A 13,578-nucleotide genomic window follows, 5' to 3' on the forward strand; every position below is an offset into this window, starting at 1 on the left:
TAAAAGCTCTCCTGTACACAATATATACATTATTACCTTGGATACTCACATAGAATCTGGGAATCCTTTTATAAATACCTAGACTAGAGCTACATTCAGAGATTTTCCCAGAGAAAACTTTGGACAAGGACATAGCCAAAGAGATATTAATCTTTGGATTCATTCCCAAGATTGAACGTGGTCTGTATAAGCCAGAGCAGGGGCCAGTGTGCCATAGGTTTTATGTAAAATGAAAGGTTTGGAAGATATGATTTCTAAGAACACTCCCTACCAATTCTTGAGCCTATGGGCCTATAAAGTAACAAAAGCTTGGACACACTGATCTAAACTAATTCCAAGTTAGATATTTTGAACAAATGTTCATTGAAATGAACTGAACTAGAAATTCCCTCCAGCAGCAACACCTGTACACTTCCAAGAAGAACTCCAGGATGTTACTTCAACAGAACAAGGCACAGCCATCCTGCACTGTAAAATTTCTACACCTGGTACCCCTGTGGAATGGAGGAAAGGAGGGCAGGTCCTGAAGGCCAGCGCCAAGTATGAGATCCGCCAGGTGGGTACCCAGGCTGAGCTCATCATCCACACCTTGGAGGCAGAAGATGTTGGCGCCTACACCTGCATCGTTGGAGACAAGCAGAGCACGGCCAGTGTCTCCATACAAGGTTAGACTGGGGTGGTGAGAGGTGGGGGTTGGAGAGGGAAGAAGGGCTGTGTCATAAGTTGATTGTTCTTGGATGGATATGATATGTGAGGGTACACTGTCCTATAGTGACCTAGGCAGATAACATGGTTCTGTTAACATTGTTTAAGGACATAGCCAGTGCTACACTTGGGCTGGACCAGTGGTCTACCTGAGATTTTACTTCTATTTGTGGGAGAATGTGGTTGCCTTCCAAGTTGTCAGCATTCAAAGATACATCATGAACCTTAGCAGAAAGAGTCTCTGAGTGCATTGTGTCTAGGTTTGGTGGGTGGAGGGTACATATAAATTAGTAAATAGCTAAGGGGAAAGCAGTGGATTTAATTGTTTAGAGATTTTACATAAACTATAGACAACGTCCTTTATCAAGGCCTTTTTTAAAAAAAAACTGTTGGCATGGAGTAGTATATCTTCATAAGGAGTTCAATTCAATTTAACATATGTTTTCTAAAAGCCACCTGGGAATTTTAAAAAATGAAAATTAATACAACCTCTGACTTCAAGGAGTTTACAATCTACTGGAAAATACGGGTGGAAAGAGTGTAATATGAAAAAAAAAATTTGATCCAAGGAATGATGTGATAGAGCCAAAGGTAAGATCCATCCAAAGTATTCCACAAAATTCCAAGGAAGAAGAAGTCAGTGTCCACTGGGGGGCAGATCAGAGAAGACTTCATAAAGAGATAGAGCCTGAGCTGGGCGTTTAAGCAAGAGGGGAATTTCAGCATCTAGAGATTATCTTGTAAAGAATACATTGCAGATGGTAGTTAACAGACCACTCTCTTCCCAACAATATGAGAAGGTAAGTGGTATGTGTATTTTTATTCCCATTTTATATATGAGAAAACTGAGGCTTAGGGAAGAGAAATGATTTTTCTAGGGCCATTTTGCTAGTAAACGTCAGAGCCGGGACTCAAACATAGATCGTCTGACTCGAAGGCTCTTTCCACTATACCATGAGTTATCCATCTAGAGCATCTGGGGTCCTCAGGTCCCAAAGGGGTCCTCTATGTGTTTCCTGAATTGTTTATGAATGGTGGTAAGTTCTTTTTCTTTATTTTGCATTTATTGTGAGGTAAAGGAAAGGCTGTTCTAAGAGGTCTGTGAATAGTAAAGTCAAGGCAACATAGATTTATTAAGTGATTCCAATATGCTAGACACTATGCTAAGTGCCTGGGATGCGTACAAACAGAAAGAAAGACCATTCTTGCCCTCAAGAAACTTACATTCTAATTCAGAAAGATAACACCTAAAGGTGCTGAAACATGGGATCAGTTTCAGAAGGTCCAAGAACTTTGAAAAAAATTATTTTGATAATTCTAATTCATTATATCTAGTTTCCTTTTTAATCCTTCATATTTTTATTTTATGCAATTAAAAAAATTTCAAGAATAGGTCTATAGGCTTTATTGGATTGCCAGAGGGGGTCCATAACACAAAAAAGAGTAAGAACTCCTGCTTTAGAGACTGGTCTTAATATCTTTTTTAATGTTGAGGAAAGGGCACACATGTTCAAATCGCTGCTTTCACATGTCACTCTACTCTTCTGGGTGACGAAATGCCAACTCAGAGAAGATGGACTGCAGCCTCAAGAGGCTCGGTAAGCTGGCAGACTCAACTCAACGAAACTAACACCTCTATAAGCACCTACTACGTGCCAGGTACAATGCCATCTCCTGAGCTACACAAAAAGAAACAAAAGGCTGCCCCTGACTCTGGGCATTTTGACCAGAGAATAATGACAATAACCCAAGCTAATATTTCTAAGACCTTTGGTGGTTGACTTATATTCTACTGGTGACCATTTTTCTCTGTTAGCACAGATAATCCACACATGTAGTTTTTACACCAATATCAATGAAACCCTTTGACTCTTCAAACCCTTCAGTGCCCTTTATGGACATTAGCTCATTTGATCTTCACTCTAAAGTCCTATGAAAGACGTAGTTTAGGAGTTATTATCTCCATTTTAGAGATGAGAAAACTGAGGCCCAGAGAGGGGTAGTAACCTCTCCAAAGTCACACAGCAAATGGCAGAGCCAGGATATAATTGTACAACTCCCGAGTTTTTCCAGTCTACCAGAAAAAAAGAGAAGGGTCAATGGGAATACGTGAGCCCTTTTCAAATAGAAGACAAGAACAGACTTGTATGGGATTGATCTGGATGGCAGAACTTCAGCCAGAGGTTGGAAGTTACAGGGAGGTAGATTTGGGCTTACCATGAGGAAGCCCTTCCAAATAACTAGAGCTGCCCCATAATGGGACCAGCTGCTTGTGAGGGAGTGAGTCCTCTGCATAAGGTTGAGAAAACACTTTCTTCACCTTAAGTCTTTGAAGTAGGAAGACCCTGCAAGTATTAATACCCCCCCCCTTTATAGATAATAACAACAGTCATAGCAGCTGGCATTTACATAGCACCTACTACATGCACTGTGCTAAGCACTTGAAAGAGCAGAGGTGAGGTGACCTACGTACACTCATACAGTCAATATTTGAGGCTGGATTTGAACACAAGTTGTTTGTTATCTGTGCACTGATGTTGAAGGCATCCTTGTACTGGGGGTGGGGAGGAAGCAGGGTAACCAGATCACCTGTAAGGTCCTTTCCATCTTAGAGAGTCTGAGAATTCAACACGTTGATTTTGTGGCTTGTCTGCTGGAGCCTCTAACTCCAGGGTACCATTCCCTACCCCACCCTGCAATCAGCCATGTGTGGGGGATGGGTGGGTATGTATCTCCTGGCAGGCAAGGGCAGCTCAGCACTAACCTAAGCAAAGTAAGTCGAGTCACAAATTGGATGCCCAAATGATTCTTTCTACAGGGAGTATCCAAGACAAATGTGAGTACTTTGGGGACATCCCCTGTTTGGGGTGGTCCAGTAGGTATTTGTTGAATGAATGGATGAATGAATGCATCCATGAATCACTTCAGTGAGCATTTATTAAGGGCCCACTATTGTTATGGCATCACTAAGACCCTGCAAACACAGACAAAAATAAAATATTTCTTGCCTTTAGGGAATTAGCAGAGCACTGAAAAAACGTATATTCTCCTGGCTGCTACTACTCTCTGTTAACACAGATAACAAATATTTGACCACATACATGTAGTTTTATGCAAATATTGATGAAACCCTTTGACTCTTCAAACCCTTCAGTGCCCCTGAAAAGAGGCTGATTGTCAAACCCCAGATCTTTTGTAGTCCTATTACCCCTTTGTTCATCCATCCATCCATCCATCCATTCATTCATTCCGCCCGCATTTAACGAGTGCCTACTGTGTGAAAGGTCATGTGCCAGGCACCAGCCCATGCTCCGCTCTGTTTTCACTCTGTCACACAGAAGAGGAATTTCGGCTATTGCACGGTTTACAGAATGTGGACGTCTTTGTGGGTGAGACAGCCACCTTCTCCTGTGAGCTGTCTGCCAGGGGCATCGGCGGGGCCCGCTGGTGGCTGGATGGGACCCTGCTCCAGGATGGTCCCTTCAGTTCAATCTCAGTGCACGGCGGGACAGTCCACACCTTGACGCTCAGGGACCTGGGGCCAGAGGACTCAGGGACTGTCACCTTCCGGGCAGGGTCCCTGGTGTCCTCAGCTAAATTATTAATCAAAGGTATTTGGGCTTTGGAGGAGGCTCCCCCCCACTCTGCCTCCATCCCCCGAGTGGCCTTCGTGCTAGTGCTTCTGCGTCAGGTTATCGTAAGAACCTCCTGGCCCACCAACCACCTGCATAAACTGCTTTTGGGTTGTGTTCTTTACCTTAGGAAGACCTGGATGGAACTTTACCCTAGAAACACAGTGGGATGATAAAAACAATAATATCTAGCACACACACACACATAGTGCTCTAAAGTTCACAAAGCACTTTATATAGTTAATGTTTCATTCAAATCTCTTAACAACCCTGAAATATACTCTTTTTTTTTGAGGGGTGGGGGAAGGCAGGGCAATTGGGATCAAGTGACTTGCCCAAGGTCACACAGCTAGTAAGTGTGTCAAGTGTCTGAGGCTGGATTTGAACTCAGGTCCTCCTGGCTCCTGGGCTGGTGCTCTACTCACTGCGCCACCTGGCTGCCCCAGCAATATACTCTTACTATCCCCATTTTACAGATGAAGAAATGTGGGCTGAAGTGAGATCAGATCAAAAACTTAGCAAGCATCTAAGGCAGGATTTGAATTCAGTTCTTCCTAACTCCAAGTCCAGCACTGTGCTTCCCAGATGCTTTCCTCCTTATTATTTCCCCCTTCCCCCCTTTTTCCAGTTGCCCTGAAGCAGAGGAGGAAGGGTATGTTGCTTTGGTTCAGTGAAAAAAAGCACTGGGTTTGGACTTAGAAGTTCTGGGTTCAAAATCCCACTAAATTATCTACGTGACTTTAGGCACATCCTTTAAACCTTTTCAGCCCCAGTTTCTCTATCTAGAAAATGAGTCAGACTAGATGCCTTCTAAGGTCCCTGCCCACTATGTGTGTACTTTACCCAGTGAGGGAGGGCTAAGATGGGGTGAGAGGAAGGAGGTGTCACCCTTAAGGTAAAGGTCCTTGCTCTCCTAACTAGAAATCACTGGTGATACTGCCCTATCTTCTCTTCTCCCAAATCATTACCTTTCCCATTCCTTCCAAGTGTCCCAACCTGGATTGCCATCAGGTGTTATAGTCTGTCTGCTCTGGTCAGGGTAATTACTCCTAGTTAGCTTCCAGGTCTTTCGAGCACCCGTAAGGGTACAGAGAGCCCTCTGCCTGGGTCTCTCAGGGCAGGCTTCAAGGAAGAGTGGCCTCTTCTACCAATGGCGATGCTTCCCTGATGGCCAGGAGCCAGAGACCATGATAGATGCTGACTTTGCCATTTTTGACTTTTCCTGTTCTCGCTGAATGTTCGGCATAGGAACATTCTGTGTTATATACTCAGGGAGATAGAAGGCAGATTATGGATACAACCTGCCCTCAAGGAGGTTTTGTTCTAATTAGAGATATGAGATAGATACAATCAGAATACATATGGAAAGCCAGAGTTCCTTTATTTGTTCATTAAGTACCTGTTATGTACAGAATACAGAGTTTACCAGTGGGAGGGACACAAAGATAAGTGAGGCGTGATCTCTGCCCTCATGAAGTCTATGATCTAGGAAGGGGGATGCAACATGCATATAAATATGCACTATTGTACAGTATTGGTGATTTCCTTTTCTGCTTTTCTCTGAAGTTTACAAAATGTTTTCCTCATAATACTCTTGTATTGTTGGAAGTCTTATGTTATATTTTATAATATTTTTATAAATTTTATCAATATTTTATCATATTTTATAAATGAGGAAACAGAGGTAAAATGACTTGTCCAAGATCACATCCCTAGTAAGTGGCAGAACCCATACTCATGCCCATGATTTCTGACTGTAAATCCAATGACCTAAATGTAGGTACTCCCTTCTCTGGCATAGATTGCAACCCACTCCTACCCCAATTTAGTAGTTCATCTTAATTGTTCACTATGGCAAAAGCAGAAATAAAACATACACGCACACACACACATGCACACACATAATCCATCCTCTGGTGGCCATTCTTGTGGTGATAAACCTCCCTCAGCTTTGATATGGTGGTATTTGGACAACATATCCCCTGTCAACACCTACATCAAACAAAAAGAAAAGTGCACACACATGAATAATACATCCTCTAGTGGTCAGAGGAAGTCAGGCCCTTACCCAAAGCTTTTCCAGCTTGACAGGGTCAGCCAGGGTTTGTGCTGCACCTGCCTCACCCTTAAGAAACCAGAGTCACCTCTACATATTAGTGAGAAATTGAAGATATTAGCAAAGGCACAATAGCTTCATAATAAATTTAATGTGGACTATCCTGTGATAAGGCATCAGAAGGATGAAGGGTAGTTTGGCTTAGACATGGTGTAATATTGGTGGTGTACTCTAGGGGGCACTGCAGAGTTGCTGTCTCAGACAACGGGCCATCTACTACCCTGTCTTTGGTCAATTTGGTCTTTGGTCAGTTTCCTCAGTGACTGGCCCTTCCCCATCTGTGTGAATCCATCACCCCGGTTTACTGCACCGACCGTTAGGAAGCCTCTTTTTCACCTGCAAACTTGACCTTCCCGGGAATCATAGAGACAAAATCCAACTCTTGGGACAATTCTGAAAGAGACAAGGTTAATCCTGACACATGAATGAAGACGGGCTTCAGTCTCCCAATGCTACAGACACAAAGGTGCCTGGGAAATATAGTCCTCCATGAATTTCTGTAGAGAAGCCCACCAACCTCCATGAACACAAAATGGCCCTGTGAGATTGGGACAAGGGACCAGAACAGAGTACCAACACCAGCTGGATCCCCAGCTGCTACTGCCTTTTATTGTGGAGTCCTGGGATCATGGGATTGTCCATTTTAGAGCTGGAATGAACTGTAGCAGACATCTATTCCCAGAATGTCAGGGTGGGAAGGAACCTCAGAGGCCACCTAGTCCAACCTCATCTATGAGCAAAGTCCCCAGCCAGAGATTATCCAACTTTTAAATTAGTAGGAAAGTATGGCTTTCAACCCTAAGTACTCTGGCTCTAATTCCAGTATTATTTTCACTACATCACATAACCTCTGAAGTCTAAACTTTGATTCTTCCAGTTTCTATATACTTAGGCAAGGACAGCTTGTCTAAGGCTTTCCTTTTTCTAAAAAAAAAAAAAGTGTCCAGAATTGAACATGTTTGACCAGACAGTAGAGCAAAGCTACCACCTCCCACTTTCTGACCACTCTGCTTATGTCATCTGAAATAGCATTAGTTTTTTGGAGTCTCATGCTATACTTGATTCAAATTGAGCTCGTGGTTCACTAAAACCCCCAGATCTTTTTCACAGGAATTATTTTCTAACCACAAGTTAATTTTTTAAAGTCCCAAGTCTAAACTTTTGGCTTTTTCCCTATTCAGTTTCACTTTATTCAATATGACCTATCATTCTAGTCCAACAAGGATATTTTGGGGGGTCCTTATTCTGTTAGTCACCATGTTTGCTACCTTTCCCAGATTTGTGTCTGCTACAAATTTATCTTTCTTCTGAAAAGTTGACAAGCATGCTATGTAATGCTACTGGTTAAAATGTTGAATACCATAAGACCAAAAACAGATCCCTTGGCCATTTCCCAGAGATCTCTTTCCAGGCTGACATGAAATCACTAATTACTCTTCTTTGGGTCCAACCACTCAACCAAGTCTAAATCTGTGTAACTACACTGTGATCTAGCACTCATCTCTCCATCTTGTCCACAAATGCAGTATGAAGGACTGTTGTATTGGCATATAGATATGCTAAGCCTTTGTATTCCTCTGTTCTGCCAGTCTAATAGCCCTGCCATAGAAGGGAGTGAACTTAGTTATGCATGACCCATCCTCAGTGAAGCCACCCAGGTTTTTAGTAATCACTGCTTTCTTTTCTAAGCACTCACATATCATCCCTTTAATAATGTTTTCCAGATTTTAATCAGGAATTGAAATCAAGTTCGTTGGGCTATAGTGAGCAGATTCCACTCTGTTCCCTTTAGGGGGACATTTATTCCTCTTTATCCCAGTGACACCTCCCTTGTTTACAGTTTCTCAAAGATCCTTGACAGTGGCTCCACAGGGATGTATGTAAGTTCATTAAACATCCCAGGGTGTGAATAATTTAAACCTACCTATAAGCAGCTGTCTTGGGTTTCTATTCCCATCTAGCAACGTTTGTTCTACTCAGATGGAACAGAATATAGTAAAATATTTCATTATGTGGCATGGATTATAAATACCATAGGAATTCTGAGACAAGGGAGATCACTGTGATCTGGCATGGCCAGAGAAGGCTTCTTGGTGAAAGTAAGACTTGAACTGAGCTAAAGAATTGGTGGGATTTAGATAAATGGGAAGACAGGGAGGATGGGAGTAAATACAAGAACATATAATACACACATACCATAGAGTTAGAGATTGGACCTCAGAGTGCATTTGTATAAGGAACTCCCAGGTGAGAAAAATCCTGCCAGTGCAGATTGGCACCCTCTCTACAACTATAGTTTTAAAGAGCTGCCTAGAGCACGGAGAAGTTAAGTGACTTGACCAGGGTCACACAGTCCTGCCTTTTGAGGCCAATTGCCTCACAAACCATATTAGTCTGAAAATAAGCTGCATTTCCCCCCTAGATCTGGCTCGAATAAAACCTGAATGTAGTCTATAATCAGTGTTATTATTTGATGAACATCTAGATTTTTTTTCTTTTCAAATAATAGTAATAAGTCATGTTGTCTATAGCACTTGACTTTTATTAAAATGCATTCCTTACAACTAATCTGAAAGAAAGGTAAAGCAAACATCATTGTCTCCACTTTCTAGAAGAAAGGGAAGTAGGCTTGGCCAAGGTAACACAGCTTTTAAGTAGAATAACTAGGACTCAAACTCAGATCTTCTGACTCTAAACCCAGTGCTCAAGTCGTGATCTATATTCAGGCATTGTATATATTCAGACCAATAGAATATAAGCACACACATACACAAGGTTAATTCATTGGCAGAGGACTTTCCATATACCCTTCTGTACAGAAGCTTGAAAATGGCCCACAGTAAGGCCTAACACACAGGCTCTTGGCTGAATGGGCAGAAAATGTCCTACGAGGTTGGCATTAATAGGAGGCCTGCCAGGCATTTCCTTAAAAACCACCCAGGGCTTGGCACATGAGGTTGGTTACCCCTAAGCCTTAGAGCCTAAGAGATTCCTTGTCTGTATAACTCGAGCTAGGTGTGCTGCCCACACCTTAGAAGCAGATGACAGTGGTGCAGTGTTAACTTTGGGGTGGCCCAAGTGAAGTGGTCAGGCTCTGATTGAGTGGGTGGTGCTGACTCGTCAGGGAATGATTATTCAGCCCTCTACCCCAATAGTTCTGATGGCAAGAGACTCTCATCTTCCTGTAGCTTCTTTGGATATAAGCATATCATTCCATTCTCCATTTCGGTTCAATTTAAGATACATTTAAGTGTCTACTAGTTACAAAGCTCTACGCTGGCCACTGGAGGAGACACAAAATTAGAGAAATCACAGTCCCTGCCGTCATTCTGCTTACAGTCTGGTGAGTCCCATATGTTTGCCTGCGCCCTGGCCTGCAGGGACAGACCCAGAATCCATCTTCAGATCTCTTTAGGTTGGAAGAGTTTGTCTGGCCTTAAGTATGCACTGACCCAACCTCTTTAGTCATGGCTTCCCAGCGTCTAGGCTCCCTTGGTTCAGAAAACACAGAAAAATACCCTGTGTCATGGCCTGTGCCATGGCCCAGAGTTCCAGAGAAACCCCACACAAAGGAGAGAAAAAAAGCTAGAAAATGCATTCTACTTTCCTAAAGCCTGGTGCCTGATTTCCATCAGTCCTATCCTGACATCTTTCCGGCTTGGGACACATAGGTTGATGTTTGATCAGCCCAGGCAACCCATCTGATTCATCCAGCTCTGCTAAGAAAGCATGGGACTGTCAGCTGCTTTCATCTGGGGACCATGAAGAGCAGCCCTCCAGGATCCTCCCCTTGGCCTCCATCCCCTAGCAATTAGCTGATGATCTTGTGTGGTATTTCATCTTGTTGGCAGCAGTGATGGATTCAGGGAAGCAGAGAACAAACAAGCTCTGGATCCCTGCAGGGAGTAACTAACGGTGGGACTAGAGCAGCAACAAGCCTTTGGCATTACCTAGTAGCTGAAGTTATCCTGCAGCTGCAGAATTTAGAACAGTGCAGATACAATAATGATCGTTAGAACAGACCATGGGTACAAGGGAGCTGCTGTGATCAATCACAGTAGTCCTGAGGGCCTGGATTCCTTTCCTTCTGTGATTTCTATGTCTGCTATCTCCTAGCCAGGGGTGGGGAACCTGCGGCCTCAAGTCCACATGTGGCCCTCTAGGTCCTCAAGTGTGGCCCTTTCAATCCAAACTTCATAGAACAAATCTCCTTAATAAAAGGATTTGTTCTGTAAAACTTGGATTCAGTCAAACTGCTACACTCAAGGACCTAGAATGCCACATGTGGCCTCAAGACCGCAGGTTCCCCACCCCTGCCCTAGTCCATCCAGGCAGGCTGTATGTAGTTCTGTCTCAAATAGATAGAGAATTTCAGTTTTCTTCTGGGAGTCCTTGCTGGAATTGGTTGTTCTAGGATCACAGCAAAGCTGAAGCAGAATGTGTGTTGGTGTAAGATGAAGAGTAAGACTGCTGGAAAAGAGCAGAATTTACTGGGGAAGGCATCTTTCAAGACATGCCATGTACTTAATGATCCCCCTAAGATATGTAGGATTTTATAAGACCCTTGTGCCCAATGCCCTGCAAGAGCAGTATTTGGGTTCACTTGTCCCAGAGAGCCGGGAAAAGTCCTGTGTAGGAGGAATTGGTCAGCTATATACTCCGTATCTGGAGATCTTGTGGGCCCCTTCTCTAGTCTAGAAGGCTTTTTGGCACCTCCTCACATCCTTAGTAACTCTGCCCACATGCACGTTTAGCGCTTGCGGCTAGCTCACCCTGCCACTAAACTCACTAACCATGGCTAGGCACAGGGCTCCCCATACTTTACATTTATGGGGGGGAGGGAGGTGGCTACCCCACCCCACTAACGCATGTCCTCCTGACATATTGGCCGACAGATCCCACCGTTGAAGTGGTCAGTGCCATGAAGGACCTGACCGTCGAGGAGAACAGCATGGCCGAATTCGTATGCCAGTATTCCCGGCCTGTACAGGCCACATGGAAGATCAATGAGCAGGAGGTCTGTGTGGACGGGCAGCGCGTCATTGTTGAGCAGGATTGGAATGTAGCCAAGCTAACCATTAAACCTGCCTTCCCCCGTGACAGCGGCGTCTATTCTTGTGAAGCGGGGGGTACCCGCGTGGTGGCTCTGCTTGACGTCCAAGGTGAGGCATGCCTGCAGGCTGGACAGGCAGGAAGCCCACCACAGGGCAGGAGGGAGGAAAGGTGAGCTAGGGCAAGTTAACATCTCTAAGGCTCAGTTTGAAGTGAAGGGGTTGAACAAGATGACATTTTTTTCAGCTCTAAAATCTTCTATTCCTATAACTCCGGCACGATTTAGTTTGTAGTGCCTGCTGTTTTAACTTTATAGCTATGGTGAAATGGAAGAGCAGATAATTCCTTGGACTGAATGCTTCCACAGGCAGAGAGCTCTGGAGGAGATGCTGGGGAGAAATAGAAAAGGGGAATAGACACAATTGCTGCTGTCAGAGGGCCCCCAGCATACCGTCCTCACTCTTGGGGTACCCCAAGTCTGATGGTGGAGATACACAATCTCCCCAGTCTGAGTGTGGCCATGTGGTTGTCAGTTAATTCAACAAACATTTATTAAGTACCTGCTGTATGTCTCCGATGCTGTGATAAGCCGTGGGAATACAAAGAATGAAGCAAAACAATCCCTGCCCTACTGGAGTCCCCATTTTACTGGGTGGGGGTGGGGAATTCAGCATATATGCAGATAAATAAATACAAAATATTCAAAGTAAATATGGAGCAAATTCATGGGGAAACAGCTGGGGAGAATCTGGAGAAGGCTTATAGGAAGGGGTACCTGAGTAGAGCCTTGACAGAAGCTAGGGATTGTCAAAGCTGAAGACAAGGAGGGAAGTGGGGGGGGGGGCGGATATTCCAAGGATGGGAAATGGAACTTGACATAGGAAGAACAGTCGAGGCCAATCTGACTGAAACATGGAATGTGTAAAGAGGAGAAATGTTCAGTAAGCCTAGAAAGAGAGGCTGGAGCCAGATTGTGAAGGGCTTTAAATACCAGTAGGAGTTTGTATTAGATCCTAGGAGCAATAGAGAGGCAGTGGAGTTTTTTGAACAGGGGGATGACATGGTCAGACTTGTTTTTAAGGACTATCAACCTGGTGATTATGGGTGGATGGTTAGGACAGAGGAGAAACTTCAGATGGGGTGGAGGAAGGGGGAGCGATTAGGAGGCCACCACCATAGTGGTACAGACAAAACATGATAAGAGCCTGAACTTGGGTGGTGGCCTTGTAAGTGGAGACAAATGTGAGAGATGGATGGTACAGAGGAGAAACTTGAGACAGGGGGGATGAGTTAGGAGGCCACCAGCAGAGTGGTAAAGACAAAATGTGATAAGAGCCTGAACTTGGGTGGTGGCCTTGTAAGTGGAGACAAACGTGAGAGATGTTAAGGGATAGAATTGACAACACATGGCAACTGAAGGGTGAGGAAGGGAGAGTGAAGAGTCTGAGGCTGCAAATCTGGGTGAATGAAAGAAAGGTGAGGTCCTCAACAGAAATAGAGACTGGGATGCTCCCACCCTGAAGATGAGGTTGTGGCCCTTGTCCTTAGGGGGCCTCTAGTCTAAGAAAGTAATACAAGGGAGAGACGGAGGGAAAAGATGTAAAATACTTAAAAGAGGACAAGAAATTTTAAAACAAAAAGCTTTTTAAAAAACCAGCCAATGTTAAAAATTGTTTTTACATGTAATTGGGGAGAGGATAAAACCCCCACAAATGTGGGTTAATGTAACAAAAGCTACATCCACGAGTACTGAGTCACTACACCAGGTGGAGAACTTTGAGGTCATTTAATCCAACCTCCTTACTTTCCAGATGAGGAAATTAGGGCCCTGAGAGGTTGTGACTTGCCCAGGGTCTCAAAAACAGGTCCTCCGATCCCAAATCTAGTATTTTTTTCTCCTCTATAGCACTTGGCTCCCATCTTAGCCTTTATCCAAATCATTGATGAAAAATGTCCAACAGCTCAGGACCAAGGATACTTCTGGGGGCACTCCACTGGATCTCTAGGCTAGATTGCTCCCTCCAAGTTGACCTTCCAGTCATTCAAACAGTTCTAATTCCACCTAACTGTACC

The 13,578-nt window shown here is 44.0% G+C and overlaps 1 protein-coding gene across 1 annotated transcript in view; it reads left to right on the forward strand.

The window, feature by feature from the left end:
• The window catches only part of OBSCN (obscurin, cytoskeletal calmodulin and titin-interacting RhoGEF), a 330,114-nt gene that overhangs the window by 185,424 nt on the left and 131,112 nt on the right, over positions 1–13,578 (forward strand). The window contains exon 66 of the mRNA XM_036739619.1: positions 396–665. Within this exon, the coding sequence (XP_036595514.1) occupies positions 396–665 (270 nt within the window). The remainder of the gene's footprint in view (positions 1–395; positions 666–13,578) is intronic.

This window comes from Trichosurus vulpecula, chromosome 9 (genome assembly GCF_011100635.1).
Source record: "Trichosurus vulpecula isolate mTriVul1 chromosome 9, mTriVul1.pri, whole genome shotgun sequence".
NCBI classification, from domain to species: Eukaryota; Metazoa; Chordata; class Mammalia; order Diprotodontia; family Phalangeridae; genus Trichosurus; species Trichosurus vulpecula.